This window comes from Cladophialophora bantiana (genome assembly GCF_000835475.1).
Source record: "Cladophialophora bantiana CBS 173.52 unplaced genomic scaffold supercont1.8, whole genome shotgun sequence".
Lineage (NCBI taxonomy): Eukaryota > Fungi > Ascomycota > Eurotiomycetes > Chaetothyriales > Herpotrichiellaceae > Cladophialophora > Cladophialophora bantiana.
The window spans coordinates 810,836-837,987 of NW_015971582.1; the positions used below are offsets into that span (position 1 = coordinate 810,836).

Below are 27,152 nucleotides of genomic sequence, written 5' to 3' on the forward strand. Positions count from 1 at the left end.
GCATCCTTCTCGCTCCTTTCGACACTCTCCATCTCTCTTGGCAGCTTCTGAGCGCTGCCGGCAGTCGCTCATCGCTATGTCGCGACGCGACTTTCTGAACCAACAAGCCCCCGAAAATTACGTCGCCGGTCTTGGTCGAGGCGCAACCGGCTTCACCACTCGATCCGACTTAGGCCCTGCTCGAGATGGGCCCAGTGCCGAACAAATCCAAGAAGCTCTTGCCCGACGAGCCCAGCAACTCGGTGCGGCACCCCCGACCGCATACGGCGCCGGCGCAAAGAAACAGGACCAAGAAGAGGAGGATGACGAGCGGTTTCAGGACCCAGATAACGAGACAGGCTTGTTCGCCTCTGGTACTTTCACTCAAGACGATGACGAGGCAGATAGAATCTATCAGGACGTGGATGAACGAATGGGCAAACGCCGGAAAAGGCTCAGGTTAGTACCACCCTTCTTGGTTGCCCCTCCCTTCATTAAGACACGTGGTTTATCTTTTCCACATGGAAATGAACAGATTACCGACATGATCTCCTTCGCCGTCCTCTAGGGAAGAACGAGAGCGAGAAGAACTAGAAGAATACAATCGCAAGAACCCCAAAATCTCAGATCAGTTCGCCGACCTGAAACGAGGCCTTGTCACATTAACCGACGACGACTGGGCGAACATTCCAGACCCCGGCGATTTAACGGGCAAGAATCGAAGAGCAAGACAGGATCGTAATAATCAGCGCTCTTTTGCCGTCCCTGACAGCGTCCTGGCGAGAGCAAGGGATTCCACCGAGTTTTCGACCAGCGTGCAAGACGATGCCATGGACGGTGCTGCTACGAGTGCAGATAACAGAGACGGAACCATGACAAACTTTGCCGATATTGGTGCAGCAAGAGACAGAGTGCTGCAAACTAGGTTGGACAGGGCGGCAAAAGCGGATGCCGGTAACGGCACGGCAACGACGATTGATCCCAAGGGTTATCTCACCAGTCTGGAGACGTCAGAATTCGACCCATCCAAGGTACAGCTCGGCGAAATTCAACGAGTCCGCATCTTGCTCGACTCTGTTATCAAGACAAACCCGAAGCACGCGCCGGCTTGGATCGCAGCGGCCCGTTTGGAGGAATATGCTGGGAAGATTGTCGCGGCAAGGAAAAAGATGGCTCAGGGCTGTGAGATGTGCCCGAAGAGTGAAGACGCTTGGTTGGAGAATATTCGACTGAACGAAGGACAGAACGCCAAGATTATTGCTGCAAACGCTATCAAGAACAATGAACGGTCGACGAGGTTGTGGATCGAAGCCATGAGACTGGAGACGGATCCTCGGGCGAAGAAACGGGTCCTCCGGCAGGCGATTGACCATATTCCCCAATCGGTGGCGATTTGGAAAGAAGCAGTGAATCTGGAAGAGGATCCTGAAGATGCGAAACTCTTACTTGCAAAGGCCACCGAGATCATACCATTGTCCGTCGAGCTCTGGCTTGCTCTAGCTCGTCTGGAGACGCCGGAAAATGCCCAGGCTGTTCTCAACAAGGCTCGGAAGGCTGTACCCACCAGCCACGAGATTTGGATTGCTGCGGCCAGGTTGCAAGAGCAAATGGGCAATGCTAACAAGGTCAATATCATGAACCGCGCTGTGAAGGCTTTGGTGAAGGAAGGAGCCATGCTCAAGCGCGAGGAATGGATTACGGAGGCTGAGAGATGCGAAGAGGAAGGTGCTGTGTTGACATGCGGCGCCATCATACGAGAGACTCTTGGCTGGTCTCTGGATGAGGATGACGACCGAAAAGAGATCTTCAAGGACGACGCCAAAGCAAGCATTGGGCGAGAAAAGTTCGAGACCGCCCGAGCCATCTATGCTTACGCCTTACGAGTGTTCCCCACTAGCAGGTCGCTGTGGCTCGCTGCGGCCGATTTGGAAAGGAGCCACGGCACTAAAGAAGCTCTGTGGCAAGTATTGGAGAAGGCTGTCGAGGCCTGCCCTCAATCAGAAGAACTGTGGCTCCAGCTCGCACGCGAGAAATGGCATGCTGGCGAAGTTGACGATGCACGCCGGGTTCTCGGTAAAGCATTTAATCAAAATCCCAATAACGAGGAGATCTGGCTTGCAGCCGTTAGATTGGAGGCAGATGCCGGGCAAGTCGCCCAAGCACGAGAACTTCTGGCGACGGCAAGACAGGAGGCACCGACCGAGCGGGTCTGGTACAAGAGTGCCGCGTATGAAAGACAGCTGGGCAACACCGATGCCGCCCTCGACTTGGTGCTCCAGGGCCTCACATCGAGAGTTATCGACAAGAAAGAGACACGCTTTCCACGGAGTCCTAAACTGTGGATGATGAAAGGGCAGATTTACGAGGACAAGGGGATGATACCACAGGCGCGAGAAGCTTACGCACAGGGCACCAGAGCGTGTCCCAAGTCTGTGCCCCTGTGGCTTCTGGCGGCGAGACTCGAACAAAAAGAGGGCATCATCATCAAGGCCAGATCTGTCCTTGATCGTGCACGCCTGCAGAACCCCAAGAATGCCGAGCTGTGGGCCGAGAGTGTTAGAGTCGAGCTGCACGCCAATCCACCGAATCTCCAGCAGGCGAAGATCTTGATGTCCAAGGGATTGCAAGAGTGTCCTAAATCAGGGCTTCTGTGGTCTGAGAACATCTGGAAACTGCAGCCGCGGACACAACGGAAACCGTTGAGCCTTGAAGCCATCAAGGCCGTCGACAACGATCCTGTTCTGTTCGTGACCGTGGCGCGCATATTCTGGAGTGAGCGGAGACTGGACAAAGCGATGAATTGGTTTGAGAAGGCGCTTGTGGTGGATCCTGATTTGGGAGACAGCTGGGCGTGGTATCTCAAATTTCTGATGCAGCACGGCACCGACGAGAAACGGGAAGATGTCATTGCAAAGTGCGCGGCGAACGAACCGAAACATGGGGAGCTATGGCAGAGAGTGAGGAAAGATCCTAAGAACGCGGCTCTGAGTACGAAGGAGGTGCTGATGGAGGTGATGAAGCAACTTGAGGCGAAGGAGGTTATCAGCTGATCAGGCCGTTGGTGTTGCTACCTACCGACTACCTCGCGACCTTGGGCACCGAGTATCTGGTAGTTCCACATACGCTGTAGTCGTGATCGAGGCTCCTGAATCTCTGATGATTGACCAGGAATAGAAGCCGAGGTTCGATGATGTCATGGCAGAGAGACTTCTCCATATTGTGTATATCAGAGGCTGGCCAGAGTCATGTTGTTATTCGAGTGATGCGAGACACCCCCAAATTCATAGTTAGCGCGTCATCATTCTGACGCGACTCCATCAAGAGTCTATCTGTCGTCCACTCTGAGCGTCCCTGGTGTTGCTGGTGTCACCATTCCAGTTCGTGGTGACGTTGCTGGCTGATCCCCGTCGGGTCTCCAGTCCGCTGCCATAAATGAATCCATCATAGAATTTCAGGGGCAAAGCAAATGGATAAGTGGTCGTGGGCCTGACGCTCTGAGAACAGTACGATGTCCTTTCTGTTCTCTCTTTCTTCACCCTCATGAATCTCAGATCCTTATTTCGTCTCGGGTCTCAATTGCAGCCTCAACGACAGCTCCGATCAACGAGACAGCTCTCACGATTTGCTTCCTCTCCATATTCATCCGCGTGTGGTCCAAGATCACATATTCTCGCGCCACTTTCATATTGTTCACCTCCTCATAATCTCAGCTCGACCCATAACCAAATCAACAACTACCGTCAGCCCAACCGCCGCTTCACAACCAGCAAAATGAGCAAGGAACAGGACCACCAACCTTCGAAACAAGACAACGAAGAGCGGGAAGCCCACCAATACCAGGCCGGTTCCTCCACCGACCGCCCGGAAGATGAGTGGAAGCACCGCGAGCCGTATCGTATTCACAGCAACAATGAAGAATTCCCCGTCCAGTGGGAGGGCCATTGTCATTGCGGGAAAGTCACGTATCAGCTGAGCAGAGACAAGCCGTTGGCAGCCAAGTATTGTCATTGTACGACATGTCAGAGACTCCACGGGGTGAGTCCATCTATGATTTCACCGACTGTTTGAGCGCCCCCACTAACGAGCTCCAAAGGCCCCTTTCCAATGGGCCGCCATCTTCCACAAATCCGACATCAACTTCACAAATGGCCACCATGACCTAGGCTGGTATGATCCCACCGCAAAGTCCACTACTCACCACCTTCCCTGCAAGGTCTGTTGCGCCTATTGCCGTACTCCTATTATGGACGAAGGTCGAAACATGATTCTCTTGTTTCCCTCTCTCATCAAGGACATCAATACCCCCCGCGGCCGAGAGGCATTCCGACCAACTTGCCACATGTTCTACCCACAACGAGTGACCGACCTCAAGGGTGACGGGATTGTGAAATGGAAAGGGCTGGATAATATGAGTGATCTGATAGACGATGACGAGAACGTTCTGGTGAAATGGGAGGACAACATGGACGAGAAACGAATGGCCGACAAGAAGAGGGAGTTCCTAGAGTTCACGCAACAAGAAGAGGTCAAGAGAGTGAAGAAGATGGACGGATGAGGCTGAGTAGAGCAGACTGAGCAGACTGAGCAGACTGAGCAGACCAGAGCAGAGCGCATGTACTGCACTCCGGACAGGCTCGCATGGGACCTTGTACTGGTCAATGTACGGTAATATGTCGACTCGTGCGTCGCCATATGCGGGATAGAAGAGAGACGTCATGCCAAGAAACCATATCCGCTGGAAAATCACACTATCCTATTTCAGGTTAGAACAGGCTTGGCCGGATTATAAACCCGGGACATCCCACTTAACCCTCAACCGCCTGATTTTCCCGTCATCCGAAATCCCCACGTTACACTAACTGCAGCCTTGGGAACTTCATGCAAACTCCCTCGTCCAGCCGAAGGAAACCGAGAAAAACCATACCATCGGAACGACTAGGGCTTCGCCGTCGCTTGATGCTGCATCGCTATGGGTAGAACATCTCCTCAGGGGCTGACGGCCCAAGATTTCCATCACCAGCCTTATGTCAATCCCATCGATGTTTTCCCGCCCAAGTCGCGGCTGGCAAACCGGTCTCATAACTACAGATCGCCGATAAGGGGCCAGGTCCCATCAAGAAGTCCTTCGCAGTTTGCCACAGAACCTCACAAGTTCGCTTGTTGTGGCGAGGACGAAGATTCTTCCTTCCGTCCGTCAGGCGCCCTCAACTGTTGTGTCGACTACGACCATGGAGCCAACAGCCTTGTCGATTTTGGACAGTCTGCCGATGAGTTCACGGCCTGCTGCGATGAACCGCACCACAGCTCTCCCAGTCCCATGGACTGTGAGGATTGCGTTGATGACTGCGAGGACTGTGTCGAAGAGCACCTGAAAGCGAATCATCGAACCAATGATTGTCTCGACCACTGCGAGGAATGTAACGAAGACAAGGACATCAAGTGCCCCGAGGGCGCTGCATGTCAAGGAAACTGCGGTGAATGTGATTTCTCCTGCTTTGACTGCATTGATTGGTCTCAGTTTGAACGGGATAAGACTCTGGGTCTCTCGTTTCCTGTTCCGTTGTTGGGTCAGAATACCATGATGGACCCGAACCTCCAGTTTGATGGAACGGACCCTTCCAGTTTTCAAGATTTCGAGATGCCTAACACCCAGGCCGACGTAATCGCACCTCCTCTCGATGTACCTATGCATCATCAGTGCTTTGACAGCACGGTTCCCTACTGGAATAATCTGGCGCAGGAGCAGATTTGCACCGGTGATCCTGGACTAAGTCAGCAGCTTCCCTTACCACCATTTAGACTGGACTTTGGCTGTCATCCGGCTACCGCTCATCAGCGGCCTCCTCTACCAACCTTTCCCACAGCTGGCCAAATGAATCCCACTACCACTTCAAACCTCCAGCCAAAAGCCCTTGTTCCCGCTGCACCTTCCAAAGACCCTTTGAACTCCACAAAAGACCTCCTTAATGCAGTTACTGCCCCAGAAACTTCTCGGGCATGTCAATGGCTGATGCCTTGCGGCACCGTGTGCGGCGCCTCCTTCGCCACAGGCACCGACCTTAAGAAGCATCTTAAATCCGTCCATTTAGTCAAAGGCGTGACAAAGTGCCAATGGCAAGGCTGTGACTCTCCAGACTTTGGCTCCGAAGCCGCTCTGACAGGTCATATTTCCAAGAAACATCTAGCGTCCTTCCTCACCACGTTCCCTTCAGCCTCTTCTTCCTCATCAGCCAACAACGCGTTCGGCCATAGACATCAACACGTCCACAAATCCGAGGGACCGTTTAAATGCACATTTCCTTCGTGCCCCAAATCGTTCATGTACAAACAAGTGCGAGACGAGCACGTGGCCACCCACCACAACGGTAACAAAATGTACTGCCACATCTGCAACACTTTCCTGAACGGCGAAGGCTCGAATTTCAAGAGACACATGGCCACACACCGGCCCAAACACCAACATACGCTGTGCAAGTACCATGGGCTGGGGTGCAAAAGGCGATTTCCCAGGCTGGACAATCTCAGGAGACACGAGGCGTGCTGCAAGTTCGGAAAGGGTCTGAAGGCCAAAGGCACCGACAGTGGCGAGACCCAGCACCATCACCATGCCCACCATCATCACCCTCACAGTTGAGGAGGCATGCAAGCTGTCGTGGATGGTAGTGCAGGCAGCCTGGAAGGCCAGTCGGTTCCGGCGACGGCAACAAGAATGATTTCAGTGTTTCACGAGCATCGCGCCGTGCCGTGCAGTGCCGCGCAGTGCCGTGCAGCGTGGACAGTAACCACAGGGGCGGACACTCATCAAATCAAATCAAATCAAACCGCTGCTACCAACACCACTACCACGACGGGTACCACCATCGGTGCGGGAGTACAGTTTACGGTCTCCAACTTACGACTGAACAACAAACTTTACATTTATTTATAAAAGTGCGGCCATCCGACGCATACCTACCTCCCTACCTACCCACCTACATGGGTACATAGGCAATTAATGCACCTCTCCCCTACCTGGTCCGGCGTTTCTCTCTAGATGCCGAAAGCCGTTCACAGGGCTCCATAGTTGAACCTACATAGCTTGCTCGACGACATCGCGGTTTGTGTGCATGTGCATGAGAATTGGAATTGGGATTTGGATTAGGATTGGGATTGGGATTGGGAATGGGAATGGCATTGAAATTGAAATTGACTATATTGATTGGGTGGGAAGAGAAGAGAAGAGAAGAACGGAGAAGAAATGAGATCAAGGATGCTTGACCTTGCGAAGGAGGGGACTAGTATTTGCAGGACCGACTACGAGGTACAGAGTCCGGTTAACAGTCCTCTAGATAGCGACAGGTACCCGAGTATGTTTATGAGAGTTGAGGCCATGGCTCCGTGTGCATCATCATCTCTTCATCATCCTCCTCCTCATCATCATCACCATCCTCATCCTCACCATCATCAAGCACCACTCTCATCTGCATTATCTCGTTATCATGTAGCGTCAGCCACATTACAGAAAGGCCTGTCTGCTCGTTCAATCGTCCTGCCTGTCTCACACTCCTCCAACGTTACCGCATTAAAAGGGTTCTCCTCTCCTTGTCCCAGGGTGTTACCCAGGTAGACATCCAAGGTTGCTTCAACAAAAAGCATCGCCACCGGTGCTCGTTAGTGACGAGTCGACATGAGACACCCCCACATTTCCATTCCCCCAAACGCCCCTGCATGGACTGACTATCTGTGATGGGTATCATATGAATGGTTGAACTGTGAAAAGAAAAGTCTCAGCTGAGCCGAAAGATATTATTGCGACGAGGGGTATTCCAAAAGAAAAAAAGGCCACGTATGCCACGAGTAAATGTGAAAAATAATCAGACGTCTGGGGTGGTATTGCCGGAATTTTTGGGAGTCAGGGTCCGGGGGGTGAAGATGATCCCGGATCGGGCGGAACGAGTCGGTTTCGTTCCCATAGCACTGGACGATACGGTCTCCAAATTGAGCAGGCTTTTGGGCTCAGGGTGGACGTCCTAGTCGAGCTGGAGCAGACAGCGTAGCCGCCACAGATCATGACAGGGTATCGGTGCTACTCGCGGCGCCAAAGTTGATCAGGTTGCCAACGGGTCGCCTGCCAAACCGCTCCTTTTTCCTTTGCCGCCTTTTGGCGGCAAGTTGAGGGCTCCAAACGCCGGCAAACAAATCCTCGCATTCGTCCTCGTCTTGCGAGTCGAATTCGAGATCGTCGGCGGGATCGGCCGCCCCATCGACCAGCTTTCTCAATTCTCTCGGAGGAAGGGGCAGAACCTCGTCATATGTGCAGCGGCTGGCGTCATCTTCCTCATTCTCCCACGAGACATTGATGCGAATACGTTTGGTCTCGAGGATAAACTTGCCAACCTTGTATTTTTGGCTCTCTTCGCTGGCTTCGACGTATTTCCATCCCAGGATGCTGCCACAAACTGCACAGCTAATGTCGCTCACGATGTGTTGCCCGGTAACCAGGTTTCGAGAGATGGACTTGTTCTGAAACGTATTTGGCAAGGAGGGAGTTGTGGTATGGATGTGGCTTGTTGTCCCTTGAACCAAATACGCCCGACCATGTCTGCCCATGAAGCCCTTGCTGATGATCTGGGAGGTCAGGCACAGATCTGTAGAGCATTTTGCGCATTGAATATGAGAGCTGTGGCCATTGAGAAATTTGTCTCCAGGCGGAACGACAATGGATGACACAGATGAGACAGGAATGGGCGTCGGAGTGGGAGTCCTAGTGAAGGGATTCGAAGAGGACGAAGCAGCCGTCGGCGTGGAAGCGGTTGTATCGGCTGAACTGTTGCTGTCAGTGCTCGACTGACGCGACTTGCGGCGGAAAGGGATCGAGGGGAGGAGATATGTAGGAAAGATGGGGAATGAGGCCGGCTCCGACGTCTTGCGAAGGAAGGACATGGTTGCTGGAGATATCTTGGGACAGGATGGAAGTGGCTTGCAGAGCAACGTGGATTTGGGAAGCTGGAGGGAGACACAATAGTCAGCAGGGCGAGCAGCTGTGGTCGTTCATAATTCCCAATTCCCAATTCCCACGGGTCGGATGACCAGAGCGTACGGAATCGCGGATGTGGATCGGGAATGGAATTGGCCTGAACGGAGACCAATGACGTCGGATGCCTGACTTCAGTTGGGAGGACGCAGATGAGGTGGTTGAGATAGAGAACAGTGGCTGGCAAAGTCCAGCAGAAGCTATTTGGTTGAGAGATGGAATCTTGTGGGCCAGCCACCTCGATGCGAGGAGAGCACAGGGAGTGAGAGTGCGAGTTTGAAGTGAATGTAGGGAGCGGGAAGTCGATCATTCAACGACAGCCCTTTTCGCTTGTCCATTCCGGTGACTCTTCCTTTCCCCATCAAGCCCGCGTGATCTTTCGGTGTCGGACGAAAAGGGCCTGTCTGACGGAGAGGATGCAAGCCATGGTTTGGCTGGACTTGGAGGGATGCCCAGGGATGCCGGAGAAGGTAGAGGGTCAGACAGTGGTTTTGGATTCGGCGGTGACAAGACCTCGGAGGAGAGAAAGTGGTGTGGTGTGGAAGCTTACAGCGGCTTGACGGGCGCAGGCGGACGAGTTGGGTGAGGGGTTGAGGTGGGGAAGAGGAAGACCGGTTGTTGTCGAATTAGTGTGGCCCAACTAGCCTGATCATCACTGCCTGACTCGATGTCACTCCTGCATAGGTACAAGATAGGTATGTACTTGGACCTGGCCTTGGAGTACCGACTCGCCAGGTGGCTTACACATTGGGTGGTGAATGCCTGGTGGGGTTTCCATGTAATGCTACACCCATCAACCCCCGAATCTCATTCCCATCCTCGGTGAGCAAATGTCCGCCAGAACTCCCTGGTACACGTCCACATGCATTCAAACCTCTCCAACGAATCGGCTGGGATTCGGCATGATAAAAGGGTTCGCCAGCTTCGGAAATGACGAACCCCTGAAGTGTAAGTGGGTGTTGAGCAGGAATGCCGAGTTAGTGTCGATGAAAACCAGCAGCCGCGACAGGAATCCTTCCAGTCCAAGGGTTGTCAGCCCGCCTCTCAGTTTCAACATCTGTTCCACCGCCTTCATATGACAGTGATACGCGCTCTCTTCCCCGAAAATCGCTTCGTAGCTGGCCATCTTGGCGACCGCCGAAATCATCTCGTCGCGGAAGACCATGCCTCGGGAGTCGGAAGAAAGAGCCCGCGCAATGCCGGAGAGCGCGCACTGTTTGAGTGAGAGGATTGTCTCGGCCAGAGTCAAGTCATGACGCTGTGACGCATAGTGGGACGCCGAGAATAGTACGATGACTTGGAAGACGATTGGCGAACTGAGCACCATGGGGAACCACAGGGTCTGGAGGAGCGCCGAGCGACTGTCGCCGTCGAGCTCAGGAACGGCCACGGCCAGATGCTGTAGGTCTGGGCTAGTATCAGCGCACACCGGTGATTGGAAAAATGTAGAACTCAGCAGTGAAGAGGCTGGAACACAGAGCCATGGGGCATGCAGCTGGGAACCTACAGTTGTCCAGCACGATGGAAACAAGAGGATGGTAATAGATTGGGCTCTGTGAAGCTGGAATCATGCTCGTTCCAGAGGGCGTCGTCAGCAGCAGACTGTTGCTCGCTGTCGCTAGGCACCGTGGAGGAATCGGCACCCCTTCTTCTTGCGCCTCGCCTTGTGCTTTCGGACTGAGGTGAAGCTTCCAGGTAGGACATGGCTCGCGCCGCCTTTGGCGTGGTGGCCGTCGAGTCAGATGGGGCAGAGACCGATCACGATATACGACCACTCGTGCTGCGTGCGACCTGATCTCCCGACGTATCTGAAGAGACTGGGCTTTCTTCAATGGCCGTGCATCGATGAAAGTGAACGGGGGTTGTGCCATGTTCTCCCTGCCAGATTGGGAAAAGCAGGCGAGTATTACCGAGTAATAGTATGAATACTGGAAGGGCACCGAGTAGGGGCGAGGGGGTTGGTGTGTGGGAGGAAGCGAGGTATTACTGAGTACCAACTGGGTCCCGAGCCGGGAGCCGGGAGCTGGGAGTACTTTAGCACTAGGCCCAGTAATACTCCTCCGTACAATTAGGATACTATTATTGGCTATGCCAAGCAGGTAAAGCCTGTTATGGATCCACCTACTTGGACTGGGTAGGCGGATTCTGTACGGAGTGAAGGACAAAGCTCCTCTTTCATCCTCTCCCAGGTTCGATTCAAAACAAGCTACCCTGAGGACCAACCCCCCTCAAACACCCAATCCGCCTCAAAATACCGAATACCAAAAATCCTTACTGTCCACTGCTGCTGCTGGGTCAGCGACTCGTGTATCCTCCGTTGGCGAAGATCGTCTGGCCTGCATGGTGTTAAAAAAAAATACGTCAGCACGTGCCGCCTCGTACTAATGCAAAGGTCGGCCCCTCTAAAATTCTCCTCACTCGGCGAACTGCTCCTCTGTTCTATGACAGGAAAGATCCAACCTCTCCACCTAAGGGGGAGGGACAGTCCATATCTGAACATGACCGGAGCGGATGCAGATCACCAAAAAAAAACAAAAACAAAAACCTACCATTGATCCAGGCCCCTTCGGTGCACAAGAACTTGTATATCGGAGCGATGTCCTTGATGTCTGTGAGTCGGCCGCCGATGGCGTTGGACTTGTGAAATTCGACGGCTTCGGGCGTCTCCTGGCCGTAGAAGAATGCTATCCCCCACAATTAGTCTGGCCTCATTCGAACATCGTGGGATCGATCATGTCGGTGGGATTTTAAATCTTTTTCTCCCGCCTGAGGTTTACAGAGGCAGCAATGCACCAGCAGGTCTAGGGAGAAGCTTACGAGTATCCTAATTCGTTGGCCCGTCAGTTTAAGATGTCTCAACCTTGCATCCGGCATACTAACCATCGGCCCTGGAGCGACCGCGTTGACGCTGATCCCCCTTGGCATCAACTCTTTGCTCAGCCCCTTGGTGAACCACTCCACGGGACTCTTACTCCCTTGGTAGGAAGTGTAGGATGGCGCGTACGCGGCTAGGAGGCTAGTCACCGTGTTGATGATCTTGCCACCGTCGCTGATCCGCCTGGCGGCTTCCTGGGTGATGAAGAAGGCCGCTTTCGAGTTGATCGCGAACATTGTATCGTATTCCTTCTCGGAGATCTCGACGAGTGGTTTCTTGAGAACCATGCCGACCGTGTTGATCACGATGTCCAGCTTCGGGCCAAAGTCCGCGGCGACGCTGTTGAATAGTGTCTCGACATTTGCCGCGGTGGTCAGGTCCCCTTGGTAGACGTTGACTTTGACGTCCTTGTGCTTGGAGGAGAGGTCTGCAGCGAGGGCCTCGGCGGCCTTTCGCGTCGATGAAGAGTTGTAGTGCAGAGCCAAATTAGACCCTTCGGCCGCGAAGAGGGTGGCGATCAGCGCACCGAGATTCTTGCCGCCGCCTGTGATGAGCGTCATCTTGCCGGAAAGCGACATGGTGGGCACAGCTTGGGTAGAGATCAATATGTCAAAACAAAATCCGGGGAATACGAAGAAGTTGGAAGAAAGGTGGTTGGCTCAAGGGAACTATTCCAGAGAAATGCCTCCCATTCTTATACTCTCAATCTGTTCTGTTCGTTCGATGCCTTCCGGAGGAGATTGGCGAATTGCAGTACCAGTTTCCTGGGTCCATGTGTAAAGAGTTTACAAAACACGCAGGGGCAGCAAGATAGCCAGTCGACGCTTTGTCACACCCGGCATCCAACGCCGTGAACTGGATCTTTGTTGCCAACAACATTCACCAACCACGTTCCAAGACCAGGGATGGGAAGAGCTGCTTAACCGTAAATGGTTGCTGCATGTTGCCGTCGCCAATGCTCGCTGAGCTTTGCGCGTATGCAATAAGGTTCTGCGAAGTGGGCAGGAACCAGAAAATGACGATCGTCTTTACGTAAATGGCTGCCAGACTCCATGGCACCCCATAATACGATTTCACCAGCACGATTCCATCCCAATCGAAAGCTCCTCTCCCCCCGCATTTCTTTTTTTGGTCTTCCGGGACGCAAGTCGTGGCATAAAGACGATTGGTCTGGCCAGCTGCAGCGGGCCAGGGACGTAGTTCGGAGCACGGCGAAGTACGATTCCATCTTTGGCGTCAGTTACAAAGTCGAGCAACTCCGGGACGAAAGAAACATCGTCACCGGGAGAGGGTACCATGTAGGAGGAAAATGTTTCTTCCTGAGCAACAAGCAGAGAGCGAAATCTCCAGAGATCTGCATGAGAAGATAACCAGGAAAGCAAAAAGGGTATTGTCAGATTGTCTCCGTAGTCGTGGATGATGTCCTTCGGCAAGGGCATGTTGGCACTTTGACCTTCTATATACCTATCTATGAAGAACGCCGTGAACGCCGTAAAAGGGCCCAGATGAGGGGATTGTTGGATCACTTTTTGGATGAGAAATGAGGCTGTCGAGGCCCTGAAGATCTCCGTTGATACCACAACCCTAGCATCTGTATCGAAGGCTCGGCGAGGCCGTAAGAGATGGGGATGGCGATGAGGTGAAACACGCAGTGACGAGGACGGCGACAACTTAGTCGATCCCTAAGCACGGTAGCCCAGAAGGAGCCCGTCGACCTGTGCATGAACGAATTCGTGTGGAGATCGCCTCAATAACTTGTTTCCACGGCAGAATGTTCCTCACCCTCGATCAACAGAGAATACTTCAGCAGTCCTGACTCGGTATTCTCCACTTGCAAGTCGTACGACAACTGGCAGTAAGGCTCGCCGTCCGAAGCTCGGCGCTTCTTTTTAAATAGTCTCCTAGGAACATCGTTAAGATCTGTGTGCAACACACAGTTGAGGATGACTGTCGGTCGGTGATGTTAGAAAGACATGACCAGCGCGCATGTCGGAAAAGTGAACTAGACTCACTGTTGACTGGGTGTTCCGGCACCGGCAGGGCAGTAGATTCATACAGGTCGTCTTGGACTCGGAGGGTCTCTCCACGAGGCTTATGCCCAGGGAATTTCCGTTTGAAGGACAAGGTTATTTTCTCGCCACGGTTGAGTTCGTCATCCTGCAGAGAGAGTGAGTGTGTCCTTCAACCATTCTTTTAGGGTACGTCGGGCAGCTTTGTGTGGAAGCAAAGCGTCAACTCTCAAAAACCTACCATGCGTATGAACCAATCCATAATGTCGCATTCGTCTTGACTGGTCCAACGGTTCCGCAACTTCGGAAAGCCTGTGTCCCTAGTGGGATCCCATGCGGTGAGCGCGATCGTGCCATAGTGTTTCGCGGCCTTTGTTGCAACCACGATAGGCGCTGACATTGGCAATTTACTCAAGACCGCACCTCTGGTTCTATTAGATTTGCGAACATTATACGAAAGGGTTTTCTAGGCACCTGGAAATCGACGACCACCTGGATCTGATTAGACATGACATGGTCCACTTGTTGGCAGGGAGTCCTACGCTTCTTTCGGCTGAATCACCGTGACTCCAGGGTTTGAATTCTGGATGGCTTTTGCTAAATAGTCGCTTGACCCGAAACCACCAACGAGGAAAATTGCCTGAAAATTTTAGCAGACAGCTTCGCCAAAGAGCTTCACCAAGAACAAACCTTGACGCCATTTGGATTGGGTGGGCTAGCTTGCAAACGCTCAATCTTGACGGCGCTGATCTGCTCCCCGACCAAGCGATCAACTTCACGAACTATTGGGTCAAACAGCCGGAACATTGTAGCCCTGTCCGAGTGAGCAGGCATCTTTCCCATCGCAAAGTCAGCTATACTTACCCTGATAGTGTCATCGAATTCTTGACCAACCCATTCGCAGGATTGTCTTCGAGCTTTGCCATTGGGAAGCTTAAATACTTGTCCCTATCATCCTTACCACGGAAACCTGGTTTGATAGCTATGGCAAACTCTTTCAGAGCGTTTTGATAGCCTTCAGTCTTTTTCAATGAGACGAAGGCCTCATCCCCAACAACCTTTCGAATCTCTTCTTCAAGGTTCCGATCGATCATGCTACTGCCAGCGACAGCACCTGGAAAGGCAACCATTACCGGTCTGAATTCATGACCCTCAAATAAAATGAGGCAGAGAGGAAGGAGCAACAACGTACCAGACGCCTTCGTGATAGCCCTAAGTTCAAAGGGCGCCAAGCTGAGAATCTCATAGGAGATCAGGTCAACAGTGCCGCCTCCCGCATCACAGATGACGACTGCGTCGTTGACCTAGAGGGTGTTTAATACAAAGACATGCGCAAGCAGGCTTTGCTTACCTTTAGGCCTTTGCTCTTCAAATCCTTCAGAGTAAACAGAGCTGCTGCCTCCGGCTCGGTGATCATGTCCACCGGTGAAATACCAGCCTTTTCTGCTGCCTTGTTTATGGTCAGCGTCCAACGGCATAAGCGCATCCAATCGTCCACAAACCCGGGAAGTCATGTCTTTTGCCTTGTCTGACCAAATGGCAGGCACAGTAAGGACATATCGTTTATCGAAGGTGTGTAAGAGCTCTGGCACGAGGAACTGGCCTTTAATTTCTTCTATGGCGTGCTCGAAGATTGCGCGCATATAGTCACTCGCCACATCGACAACAGGTTTTGGAAGTTTTGCCTTTTCGACCTCGATATTTGTAGGAATGAAGTACGGTCTTGGCTGCTCTGGATCCAAGAGTAATTTGATGTGTTGGATCTTCTCCCCTTCCAGCCGATCAAGTTCATAGCCCCATTTGAAATTTGTAACGGAGTCCGATCCATACTGAAGAGCAGTCGGTGTCTTCGGAGCATTCCTGTCTCCGCCCGGCCACGAGTCAATCGTAAACACCTTTTCAGGGTCGGTGGTGAGAGCGTAAGCGATTCTGTTTTCCAGCATCAGCCCAGGGAAATTCTCTAGGAGTATTTGCTGGCATACCCACTATACGTGGTTCCAAAGTCAAGGGCAATGATCAAACGATCTCCCACATCCTTATCGCTGAGACCTAGGTTGCTTAAGTCGTCAAGTAAGCTCCCAAAGGTAGACGATGAGGAGTCCATGGTTAACCGAACAACGAAGCATGTGAACAACGTGGCCCTCAGAGAAGATGATGCGAGAGGGACATATGAGGGTCCTTAAAGGCGATATACGCCCTATCACTCGTACCTTTTGGGTCTCGCGCCTGCGGTATTGTTCTGCTACTCGGTTCGGAGCCCTCTGACAGGTCAAAGCGGCCTCCCACAGGTTGTGGCACTATGAAACACATTGTGAGTATAGACTGAGACTCATTTGAACATGTGCGTCTGCCTATAACAACGCAAAACGTATTCGAGATCGTGGATTTGAAAGATGAGACAATCCTCTGGTTGTCGCCTTACCGAGACTCAGCCTTCTCTGACAAGGGATTTGGAGAAACGATGGCTCGAGAATGTTTGGAGATTCTATGCCTTCATCTCGGGCATCTTTTCTAAAGTCCCGATTGCGCTTGCACTCCTTTCTCCATTAAAGCCAGAAGCTAGAAAGAATCCGGATTTGTTCGTCGAAATTCAAGCTGTTGAGTTCAAGATGGAGTCAGATCTGCAGGCGGCTAGAATGGTCTTGTTTTGGGTCGGTTCTGTTTGAGATAGAGCCCCTACACTCGGTACATTTCCGCGGTCTCTAGGGCGCTTAGATGTTTCGCGTTTAATGCAATGTCTCTAAGAGGTTGGGTTTGTGATTGGAAATATGTATCTAGTTTGAGGCACTCCTACCTTCATGTATTCTTCCCGGTTGGCCGCCCCAAGAGCATCAAAGCTCTTTTGCAATTTGGCAAATGTTCACTGCAGAGAACAAACCATTATTTTCACCTGATGTGTCTTTTTGATCTTCTGCGGACCTCTGTGTCACCATCGGTGAGGAATCGACACGAGCGGCTTTCCTTCTCTGCCTCTGCCCTTGGCAGAAGAACAGCCGTGTCGGTACCAGTGGATTGTTTGATACGGGACCAATATCAAGAACGCCGTTGTTATCTGTACGAGGATGCTCACTTGCAACTTGAGGCTGTGCGTGAAGACGTGAACAATATCAGCATGCAAGTCTTGCCGGAGAGATCTGAGCAGCGGAATTTCGAGACCGAAGCCTTGCCACACAGTCCACAGCTAGTGAGTTGTGGAGATTTCCCCTTCCGACCATGAAACGCCCGAAAGAAATTGCTGATAACCTTACAGCATCGTAAGATCTCCCTGACAAGGAGCAATGGATATGAGGAATGCAATGCTCCACTCGAATTCCCCAACGCCTTGGGCGAAGAGGCAGAGAAAAAAGTGTGCAAGCTAAAAGATGAACTTGCAGTTTGTCAGACAGAACTAAGCAAACATAAACATCTCAATGAGGAGTTACAGCGGCAACTCATGGGCCACAAAGCTAGGCTTGCACAAATGCAAAAGCTGATGCTTCGTGCCGGACACAAAGAGGCTGTTTCGGGGGACGACGAAATCGTTGAAAGATTCGCCATACTCAGAAGTGACATCTTCCAATTGGTCAAAAACCATTTCAGCAAGCCGATACCGTCCCCGAAGGGCGCCTATGATCCAGACGCTTGTCCCGAGATTGCGGAGCTTACAACCCGCGCAAACGTTGCAGACGGACTGTACTCTTCGTTCTTTCACCCAACGGTTATGCTCTTTGGAATTGAAGATCACCGAAGCGACAGCCTTTTCAAATGGGTGGAAGATAGCGTACTAGCGAGGTGTGGCAACTGTGAGTTTGTCGAGGACCACCATCAAATCGGCTTTGACTGACAACAGGGCAGCTGGCGAACTGATCGAGTGGCGAGCCAGCAGCGTTCGAATCGCAAAATTGTTGGATATGGGCGATCGTGACCAATATCCGGCGATGGCTGCGGATCAGCTATGGGACCAGATCGGGTTGACATGCCACCACCCTTTATACTCCCCTTTGAGAGATCAAGCCAAAACAGAACTTCAAGATGTGTGTAACAGTGCCTATAAAGTTGCACTGCTGCTTCGTGAAGCGAAGATCGAATACGAGTGGCAGCAGGATATTGGACGCCTCAATCCATCGGAAACCACGCTCGGTGACTATGAGATTCTGGGGACGACGGGTCCAGAGGCTAGCGATCAACATGCGATTCATTGCATCGTGTTCGGAGGGGTCATCAGAGGCGACAGGCACACGGGGCGGCTGAAGGATGGAAGCACCCGTCTGTGCAAGACGGGCGTGGTCATCATGCCTCCTCTGCCGTGAGCTGGCAAGGCTGGACAGCTGTGGACGAAAGAATAGGTATGCAGTGAGCTTGTGTAACAGAGGATAGATGAGAGGTGGAGGAGGCAGTTCCGCAAAATGCTTGGCGTTCGCCTGGTCACGTTCTTGTCACGTTGCCAGCCTGGTGAGAACTGCGCTAACTGTGCTTGACTGCGGCTGACTACGCTCCGTTTCTGAGCTGAACCCATCAAACCCATCACCATCCTCTTTGAACTTAATAGCACCGCATTCCCGAATTTCTGGACCATTATCGACCACCAGCCGTTGAAAGGCTGGCTGAAAGCGATCCTCGAATAGGGAAAGACTCCCTGCGGGAGCTGCTTTGACTGGCAAGTCCTCAAATGTTGCCTGCACACCCTCGAGGTCGAAATGGTCATCTTCTGTAGAGTTATCGTGAGCATCGTTGAGACTCCCGTGTCACCAGCCCCAATGGTTCATGTGCTCTGCGCCAGCTTCATCCTCATTAGCCCCTTTCTCGTGTTTGGCATTCCAGTAAGTGGTCGAAGGCCCTCGCTTATAGGAGACTGCTGTCTGCTTCATTCTGGACCATACTCCTCGTGTCACAATGCATACAGACTAGTCCATTCAGTCCCCTCGACCTGCAGGGCGAGCAATACTTTACTGAGAGCATCAGCTGCTGCTGAACTGCCCTCTGCTTATGGATGCTGCGACTCACAAAAAGCCCAATCCTCCCCAGCGAGGCAATCTGTGCTCATTTCTGTTTTCATTCTAAATCTGCGAGGCTGTGAGAGAGAATTCAAACGGGTCAACTCCCCTCGGAAAGATCATATTGGCTTTGGCGTTAATCCCGTCCCATTCCTAGCAAAATGTCTCAGGACAGCCGCACCCCGTTGGTTGAAGACACGAAATCTATCGCCACGGCCACCCAAACTCAGATTGATGGTTCACCAAATCCTAACTTTGGCATCGCTGCTGGCAGAGGCGGCGGTACTGGCTCTGATGGCGGGTCAAGTCGGAGTCTAGACAAGCGCACAGAATTCCGTCAACGTGTGGGAATTAGGCCCGAAACTGGTGTGATTTGCCCCAATCTTGTGATTCTCTTTACAAAAGACTTGTGAGAAAGACGCAGACGAGAACAAACAGCTTCTGCGACGACAGACGCGAGGATCAAGTTCAATAGACTGAAACAGAAAATACTGACGATTCACTTGGTTGCCAAAAAGGCGATATACCCGACCAATTCCTCTTCCGCAACCGCCTAGAAAAAGCCTACAATGACCAAACTCGCTTCTATTACATCGTCATGAGCGTGTCGCACGGCATGCTCTGGCTTCAAATCGGCATTGGGGCCACCGTCACGGCTCTAGGGACAACGAGTGAGATCCCACCCTTTCTCTTTAAAGGACCTGCTTGCATACAGAAGAGACTACTGCCCTCCCTGCATCCGTATCATCGCAGACGTTGACTGATTCTTTCTTGCAAGACTCCAACGCCGCGAGAATCGCCATAACCGTCCTCGGAGCCATCAACACCGTGATTGCAGGGTTTCTGACCTTCCTGAAGAGTAGGAACCAGCCGAACAGGGCGTTACAATTCAGAAATGGCCTTCGAGGCGTGTACGAAGATCTTTGGCAAGTTGATGCCGAGATGTTGAGCGGCAAGGACATCAACGTGGATCAGAAAGTGGATGATCTGTGGAAGAAGTACAAGGAAGTAACCGCCGAGGCGGAGGTGAGTTTTGGCTTTCCGACTATTACTTTGCATATAAACGCCTTCCCATACTCCGATGCCGGGAGCAATTACTAACGAAACGAACTTTCCCCCCAGGCAAACTACCCTGATCTGTGGGTCAGTCTGGGTAAATTAATTAAGCCCACGGACGCGGACAAGCATCCGAGCACGCAATTGAAGGACGTCTCCCCGGAAGAGAGGGAGAACGGTGAGCAGAAGAGCGACCCAAGTGCGACCCTGAGCGACCCGCTCGTGCTACCCAAGACAAGGCCGTGAGCATTTGTATAGACCGTCGTGGGCTGGAATCGGTCGCCATCCTCTGAGGTATGCGTGTGAGGCACTAGGAGGAGGTGAAGATTCTGGATAGGTAGGAGGACTCGGACAAGCACCCCGTCCAGCGAGCCGCGCCGAACTTGGTCCAGTGTGGTGTGGAATGCGGAATGACCGAATCACCCATTGCCGTGCATCTGAGCGAAGAAGAGAACCAGGAATTGTGATAAGAGATCTGATCTTCCTGCTAGGCGACGAGTGAATCACCCGGGAGATATCAAGGCGTTCTTTGTGGAAGCCCGTGACGGCAACGAGCATCAGCCACTGCACTCTGGTAACTGGGCCTTGGAAACAGGACAGGCCATGTCATAGTGAATTTCAACTAGTGAGAAATTAATTTCCCCATTCGGGGCCGCTCGCATGCTTCATTCATCGAGGGCCATTTTTCAAAATAGAAGTAGATCTATGATGCCGTTGTTGTCAAAACATAGTAATCGAAACCCAAACCCCATCCAACCCGGCGAATATCAAGCACAGAAGTCTGATTAAACAATGGAACGCTTCTCACTTCACAGGAGTGTCCAGCATCGCATGGTTCTCCTGTGCGATGATGGGATGATACTCGCCTTTCTGGAACAATGATTCATCATCCATGTCCACCGAGCGATCAATCTTGAAATACCGAATCTCCCATTCCTCATCAATCACATCGCCATAGCTTTCCAACTCGGCCCAGAGGTCCGGATAGGCCTTCTTGGCCCACTTCTCCACTTCGTCTTTGCGATACTGCCAGGGGATGGCATTATAAAATGTGCCAATGGTCACGGCGTCAGGTGGCTCGCCTATGTCACGCTCCATGTTTTCGATCAATTCCACGACGTTTTCGAATTCAGATTGGCCAGCAAGGGCGCCGATGTAGGCGTCATAGACTTCTTTCGTGATGACGAGGTTGAAACTCTGCATCAATGCCATAATGCGTCTTGCCTCGTGTCCGCCCTGGGGTATCCACCTCTCACACGCCCGCAGGGCAAGAATAAAGGAGCTCAATGTCGGCCCCTCGCGTGACTCCATGATCTTCCAAAAATGATCGATGATCGCGACGAAGGGTTGCTGACACTCGGTATATGCTGCCATTAGGCCGTTGTGGATGCGTGTAGTCTGTTCGACTTCTAGATCTAGTTTGAGCATATTGTAAATCATCTGCAGTCCGTCAATATCCTTGCATTTTGCGATACCTTCGAAGCATTTCGCGTATGCCTCGGCAGTGGGGCGAGCCTCAAGGTCTTCACGCTGCCGCATATGGCCGAACACAAGACATGCTAGTTCAGGACGATTCCGATCAAAGAACGACTGCATCAGGGTAACGCGGTCTCGTACCGGCGCCTCGGGAAACGCGTGCCGGAACAGTTCATAAGCGTTGTAGGCGCGTTGATCTTTGACGGTCGGGTCGACAATGAATTGACGGAAGACTGCGGCTATTCGAGCTCGGTCATCCATGGGATAGGAGTCGACCCTGTGGCGGAGCAGGCCTGTTGCTTCTTCTAACTCATCCCTTTGGAGGAAGACGTGGCAGAGGCCGGCGATGGCTTCAGCCTCCAGCTCCGCTCCACTTTCGAGGAGATGGTCGACAACTTGCATGAGGTGGATGTACTCAGGGTCTGCAGAAAAGGACAAAGCAGAAATATAGTGGTTCAGAACAGGCACGTCCGACCTATCGACAGGTATATCCTCTCTGGAGAGGAGCTCGTATGCCTGTGCTGCAGCTGCACGATCCCCTCGCTTTAGTTCATAATTTAATTGCAACGCTCGAGTTCTGGCATCCGGGTGAAGGCCAAGAGATTCGGCCAGGTCAATATAGCGTGTTGCGGTCTCAGGGCTGTTTTGCGAATAGGCGTATTCGATCACACGGTTAAGGCTTTTCATAGATACTGCGTCGGTGACCCCACGTTCTGATTGCTGTTGAATCATTTGCCGTATATGGTTCACGTCTGGATCATGTGTAGCATGCCAGAGAAGCAGAGTTCCTGCCATATCCCCTGAATCGGTCCTCTTTTGCAGCAGATGCACAGCTTTTTCACCCCATTCCAGTTCCCCATTCTGCATCGCACAGTCAACAACCTTGACTAAGGTCGATGTCGTAGGCACCTGGCCTTCCTCCAAGGGCAGAGAAAAGACCTTTTTCAAAGTAGTAATCTCGTCATGCTGGGCGAAATAAGTAATCAAGATCTCTTGGGAGACAGCATCAAGAGATCCGACGGTTTTCTGTACGTCTTCAACGACCTTCCAGAATTCCGACATTCGCCCTTCATTCGCAAGACCTCTCAAAACGGCGGTCCACATTGGCAAACTGGATCTTTCGGAGTTGTTGGGGGACTTGCGGAGGAGTTCTAGAGCATCCTGAGCGGAGCCTGTCTTGGATAGTACAGTAATATATGTCAACAAAAGCGAACCTTGAGCTCGACGTCGACCCTGTTCCACAGGAACCTCGAGATCCTCCGCCCGTGTTGACAGATTTTTGAGTACATCAAAGACGAGTGTTGCCAAAATCCGGGCGTCGGTCCGAAATCTGTCATGGCCTGTAGCAGATGCTAATGCCAGCAAAATATTATCGAGGTCTTCCTCCGACAGACCCGTCTTGTTGTCCTCGGTAAAAATATGTCCACGCTCTTGTAGATGTTTGAAAGCCTCCGTGGCCAGAAAGACCTCATTCCTCGTTAATCGCCGCGGCGCCTCGATCCTTGAAGTAAAGAGGAATCTAAGCGCATCGACAACCTCGTTCTCGGGGGGAAGTCGAGACTGGCTTCTTCTTGCTTTAACGAGATCAACCAACTTGCTCAACGCAAGTTCGACATTGGCGGGAGTGCTTCTAGCGCCCTGGAAACCTTGTCGAGCACCGCCAAAGTTGAGACCAAAGAGATGGCGCTTTTGGTGGAAGTGGTAGGACGTGCGTGCATACTGGGAGAATTGTGTTCTTCCAATGGCCCTTTGACAGTCTCGAATGGTATACGGTTTATTGGCTAGGATTGCGCGGAACACGCTACGGGTTAAATGCGAGAACTTCATGGCAAATCCCTTGTACACCAGTTGCTATGGTGTTTTAGAAATCGAACGGCACGGGAACCATAGTCGACAAGGAGGAAGAGGGGAGAGTCGTGCTGATGGTAGCTGAGGGATTGTGGTGGTATGATGTTTGCTGGGAAACATGCAGGTGGTTGCCGCGATTGAAATGCGGAGTATCGGCGCACCTTCCTCCTGGCTTTTCGTCCATACGGAGAACGGAAAACGCAGTCTGCCAACGCTTCATCTCCCTCACGACCTCAGCCAGTGTACTCCGTACTACCAATTTCTTCGCTTCTATAGTCTATCAAATCATGTCTGCTCAGCTCAGCTCCAAGCTGGGGCTGCGGCTGGGTCGTGCAAGCAAATATGTCGCCTCATTCCCCCTTGACCGTACGTCTTTTGTTCAATGCCAGGCCAGACAGAAGGGCGGTTTCCTAATGCAATACAGAGACCTTCAAACGCGCGGCCGGAATGACTGTTAAAGAAGCGGAACGGAGAGCAGCGGTGGCGCAGGAAAACCATGCGATTGCACGACAGCTGACGCGACCTTGGAAAGCTGGCGATGTGTACGCCCCTCATGATCTGAGCAGTGCTGAAGCTCGCAAGTGGAGAGTCAAACATCGACCTACGACCGACGCTTTTGACGCACTATCTGTGAACCCCCTCAGCTTGTATAAAGTGAGCTTGTGACCTCAAGAGATGTGGTATACATATGCTAACCCTCCCATAGAACTTCTCCGTTATGTCTGAGTATATGACCGAGATGGGCCGGATCCGACATTCGAACTCGACGGGACTGCGAGCGGTTAACCAAAGAAAGATCGCAAAGGCCATTCGAAGAGCGATAGCATTGGGACTGATGCCAAGTATCCACAAGCATCCTGAAATCATCAAGGAAGAAATGCAGGGCAGAATGTTAAACACCGGACGGGTGAGGTGAATGTGGCTCTCCTAGTTTGCCAAGGAGGGCGAAAATGTGCTGGTCTTTGGCAATATCAGCGTCCCAGCCCGCTTGCAAAAAGGACGAATGCCAGTCAGCATCGAACCCGCTACCTCGAAGCCTCTCGGACTGCATGTAAGAGAGACACTGATCCCATTTATGCTGATCAACAGCCGGCAACGTAGACAACTCCGACGATCCCTCCAATCGGCAAAAATATCCAAAATCCTAGCTCGAAAGCCACCCTAACCGGTACTAAGGAAAAGGGTTTCGAGGAGGGAAAACGCCGTCTCTTTCCCAAGGATCGAGTATTTTTTTTTTCGCAGCCAACTTGCTCGATCATGCCACGATTTACTCTCCAAAGATACCGCGGGATGAATGGTATTCACTGGGCTGAGGTGGCGGAAAGTCCCCACTATTCCAACGGGTGCCACAACTTAATCGGTCTTACGCCTTTTAACCATCTCCCTCGAAGGGTGCGTTGGGGGACCTCGACTAGACTTGGTGTCTAGCTTGGCAGTTCGTGAACAAAATTCAACGGTCATATTGATAAACAGGTGGCTTGGACCACGGTGGATACAGTGTGGCAGAAAAAGGGCCGTAATTCAAAGAGGAAGTCGATGTATATATACTCTGTACTAGTCTGAATATCAGAATCCTCAACGATTTTACTCTGCACAGCCTTTCAATCTCCGTATGGTCTTCATCGATCAGGACATAGGGTGCGGAAGATGGAAACACCAATGCGATCACCGATTGTGTTTATTCTACTACATAGCCGTTGTGGTGTCGCAAATTAGCGGTCCCAAATCTTGCAGACAGCCTCGTAGCCTCGTAGCCTTGTGGCCTCACAGCCTCTCGACTGCGCCCGCCTTGCCCAAACAAGAAGTCTATTTGTGAGCTGCGGCCGACAGTCAAGTGCCTGTATCTCAATGCAAATAAAACTATCTGTGGTGGTCGCATTCTTCCTTCCACGCTCGCACATGAAATAAAATGTCCATCAACGCCGCAGGCATCTATGCCGCACTCCCGTCCACCTCAAGAGGTTTGCCTACCCCTCTAAGCTCTGACTCCAAGGGCGAGCGCATTGCGTATGCTGCCAACAAGTCCATATTTATTCGATCCATCGACAATCCCGCCATATCCACTCAGTACACCCAACACACGACCACCACAACCGTCGCCAGGTTCGCGCCTTCCGGCTTTTATTGTGCCTCTGGGGATGCTTCAGGCATTGTTCGGGTCTGGGACTGCTCACCCAATGGATCAGGAGCGACAAAGGGGGAATATGCCATCATATCAGGCCGAATCAACGACATTGCATGGGACGGTGACAGCCAGCGCATTATAGCGGTAGGAGATGGAAAACAACGTTTCGGACACTGCGTAACGGCGGACTCGGGGAACACAGTAGGAGAGATAAGCGGGCACTCTGCGCAGGTTAATGCAGTCAGCATAAGACAACAGAGACCCTTGCGAGCAGCTACAGGAGGTGATGACAAGAACTTGGTCTTCTATCACGGGGCTCCATTCAAATTCAATGGCATCCCTGGCCGAGGAAACCACACGAATTTCATCTATGGGGTTGCCTTCTCGCCTGATGGCAACCACTTGCTAAGTGTCGGCGGTGACAAGAAGATCTATCTGTATGACGGTAAAACCGGGGAGGTGAAGACCGAGGTCGCCGACAGCGCAGAAGGCCACAAAGGCAGCATTTTCGGGGTCTCTTGGTCCAAAGATTCGAAAAGCTTTGTGACATGCTCGGGAGATCGGACTGTCAAGACCTGGGATGTGGAAGCTGGGAAAGTCACACATACTTGGTCTTTCGGTGATGCTATGGCTGTCTCAGATCAGCAAGTCGGCGTCGTATGGCCCGCAGGCAGATCAGATGGATTGATCATATCTCTGTCACTCAGCGGGGACCTCAATTATCTGAACACCGGCTCAAGCAAGCCCTCCAAGATCATTTCAGGTCATCAGAAAAATATCACAGCGCTCACATCTTCAGGGGATGCTGAAAATGCAACGTTGTGGACAGGCAGTTCCGAAGGGCGATTGTGCTCTTGGGATACTGCAAACGGTACTGCAGAGACAATCGAAGGCGATGGACCCACCAACATCATTTCAGGACTTGCCGCTCTGCCTTCTGGAAAGCACCCCCAAGTCTTTGCTGTCAGTTGGGATGATACCTTGAGAACAGTCGACGCCGGAGCAAAGACGTTCACGGGAAAGTCAACAAAATTGTCATCACAGCCGAAAGCCCTGACCTGCACCACAGACTCTGTGGTTGTTGTAGCTCAGCTAGAAAGCGTCATTGTCTACAGAGATGGAGAAGAAGACGGCGAGCTGCCCTTGAAGTCAACACCAACATCTCTGGCTTCCCATGGCAGCACTGTCGCAATCGGTTCTCAGGATTCCAGCCTTCGCTTGTTCTCGGTTGTGCCAGGAAAAGCACCCAAGCAGGTTGCATTCGTCGAACAGGTTTCTGCCCATCCCCTAACAGCCATATCGTTTTCGAATGATGGCTCAATGGTGGCAGCTGGTTCTGCTGCCGGGAAGATCTATGTCTACAAGATTAGCCGTGGGATTACAGGGCTGGTAACTGGAACTTCGTCGCTTGAGCTTGTAACCGATCGGTGGAGCGCCCATACGGCGAAGATCACCAGCATTGCATGGAATCCAGAAGGGACAGGCGCGGCTTCTGGAAGCTTAGATACCAACATTTTTGCTTGGAGTTTGAAAGAACCTGGAAAGCGAGTGAAAGAGACGAATGCACACAAAGAAGGGGTTAATGGTCTCATTTGGCTCGGAGATACCGTCTACAGCACGGGGGCAGATGCCACGGTCAAGAAGTGGAAGATCAAGATAGCTTAGAGAGGGGCATAGACGTTACGAGGCACACGGCGTCATGAGTCGATGATGGATTATGTAGCCAGTCTGTCGGATGAGACAGCCTGAAACCATGACAACGAGGCTCCGGCACCTTCGCGGCTTGTTGAGGTCCCCC

General features: G+C 52.1%; 12 protein-coding genes across 12 annotated transcripts; 7 read left to right on the forward strand and 5 right to left on the reverse strand.

Annotated features, from left to right (window-relative positions):
- Window positions 1-76: 76 nt before the first annotated feature.
- Z519_05943 (uncharacterized protein) lies at window positions 77-3,029 on the forward strand (the record flags this gene model as incomplete). The annotated part of the gene is made up of 2 exons (XM_016763683.1): window positions 77-438; window positions 548-3,029. 2 exons carry the CDS (start codon window positions 77-79, stop codon window positions 3,027-3,029), a joined length of 2,844 nt encoding a protein of 947 aa, XP_016620007.1.
- Window positions 3,030-3,750: 721 nt separating this feature from the next.
- Window positions 3,751-4,534, forward strand: Z519_05944 (uncharacterized protein; the record flags this gene model as incomplete). Its single annotated transcript, XM_016763684.1, has 2 exons — window positions 3,751-4,014; window positions 4,073-4,534. The coding sequence occupies 2 exons, from the start codon at window positions 3,751-3,753 to the stop codon at window positions 4,532-4,534; spliced, it is 726 nt and encodes a 241-aa protein (XP_016620008.1).
- A 414-nt stretch (window positions 4,535-4,948) lies between these two features.
- Z519_05945 (uncharacterized protein) lies at window positions 4,949-6,613 on the forward strand (the record flags this gene model as incomplete). Its single annotated transcript, XM_016763685.1, has 1 exon — window positions 4,949-6,613. The coding sequence occupies one exon, from the start codon at window positions 4,949-4,951 to the stop codon at window positions 6,611-6,613; it is 1,665 nt and encodes a 554-aa protein (XP_016620009.1).
- A 1,412-nt stretch (window positions 6,614-8,025) lies between these two features.
- Window positions 8,026-8,901, reverse strand: Z519_05946 (uncharacterized protein; the record flags this gene model as incomplete). Its single annotated transcript, XM_016763686.1, has 1 exon — window positions 8,026-8,901. The coding sequence occupies one exon, from the start codon at window positions 8,899-8,901 to the stop codon at window positions 8,026-8,028; it is 876 nt and encodes a 291-aa protein (XP_016620010.1).
- A 959-nt stretch (window positions 8,902-9,860) lies between these two features.
- Window positions 9,861-10,696, reverse strand: Z519_05947 (uncharacterized protein; the record flags this gene model as incomplete). Its single annotated transcript, XM_016763687.1, has 2 exons — window positions 9,861-10,404; window positions 10,500-10,696. The coding sequence occupies 2 exons, from the start codon at window positions 10,694-10,696 to the stop codon at window positions 9,861-9,863; spliced, it is 741 nt and encodes a 246-aa protein (XP_016620011.1).
- A 1,043-nt stretch (window positions 10,697-11,739) lies between these two features.
- On the reverse strand, window positions 11,740-12,445 carry Z519_05948 (uncharacterized protein; the record flags this gene model as incomplete). Its single annotated transcript, XM_016763688.1, has 2 exons — window positions 11,740-11,793; window positions 11,873-12,445. The coding sequence occupies 2 exons, from the start codon at window positions 12,443-12,445 to the stop codon at window positions 11,740-11,742; spliced, it is 627 nt and encodes a 208-aa protein (XP_016620012.1).
- A 1,169-nt stretch (window positions 12,446-13,614) lies between these two features.
- On the reverse strand, window positions 13,615-15,980 carry Z519_05949 (uncharacterized protein; the record flags this gene model as incomplete). The annotated part of the gene is made up of 11 exons (XM_016763689.1): window positions 13,615-13,814; window positions 13,880-14,024; window positions 14,118-14,301; window positions 14,351-14,368; window positions 14,419-14,516; window positions 14,567-14,690; window positions 14,741-14,990; window positions 15,069-15,180; window positions 15,228-15,326; window positions 15,379-15,805; window positions 15,859-15,980. The coding sequence occupies 11 exons, from the start codon at window positions 15,978-15,980 to the stop codon at window positions 13,615-13,617; spliced, it is 1,779 nt and encodes a 592-aa protein (XP_016620013.1).
- A 1,008-nt stretch (window positions 15,981-16,988) lies between these two features.
- Window positions 16,989-18,165, forward strand: Z519_05950 (uncharacterized protein; the record flags this gene model as incomplete). The annotated part of the gene is made up of 3 exons (XM_016763690.1): window positions 16,989-17,060; window positions 17,127-17,658; window positions 17,711-18,165. The coding sequence occupies 3 exons, from the start codon at window positions 16,989-16,991 to the stop codon at window positions 18,163-18,165; spliced, it is 1,059 nt and encodes a 352-aa protein (XP_016620014.1).
- An 845-nt stretch (window positions 18,166-19,010) lies between these two features.
- On the forward strand, window positions 19,011-20,151 carry Z519_05951 (uncharacterized protein; the record flags this gene model as incomplete). Its single annotated transcript, XM_016763691.1, has 4 exons — window positions 19,011-19,215; window positions 19,335-19,520; window positions 19,628-19,875; window positions 19,972-20,151. 4 exons carry the CDS (start codon window positions 19,011-19,013, stop codon window positions 20,149-20,151), a joined length of 819 nt encoding a protein of 272 aa, XP_016620015.1.
- Window positions 20,152-20,709: 558 nt separating this feature from the next.
- On the reverse strand, window positions 20,710-23,208 carry Z519_05952 (uncharacterized protein; the record flags this gene model as incomplete). The annotated part of the gene is made up of 1 exon (XM_016763692.1): window positions 20,710-23,208. The coding sequence occupies one exon, from the start codon at window positions 23,206-23,208 to the stop codon at window positions 20,710-20,712; it is 2,499 nt and encodes an 832-aa protein (XP_016620016.1).
- Window positions 23,209-23,676: 468 nt separating this feature from the next.
- Z519_05953 (ribosomal protein S18) lies at window positions 23,677-24,145 on the forward strand (the record flags this gene model as incomplete). Its single annotated transcript, XM_016763693.1, has 2 exons — window positions 23,677-23,883; window positions 23,936-24,145. 2 exons carry the CDS (start codon window positions 23,677-23,679, stop codon window positions 24,143-24,145), a joined length of 417 nt encoding a protein of 138 aa, XP_016620017.1.
- A 993-nt stretch (window positions 24,146-25,138) lies between these two features.
- Z519_05954 (uncharacterized protein) lies at window positions 25,139-27,019 on the forward strand (the record flags this gene model as incomplete). The annotated part of the gene is made up of 1 exon (XM_016763694.1): window positions 25,139-27,019. The coding sequence occupies one exon, from the start codon at window positions 25,139-25,141 to the stop codon at window positions 27,017-27,019; it is 1,881 nt and encodes a 626-aa protein (XP_016620018.1).
- Window positions 27,020-27,152: the final 133 nt, after the last annotated feature.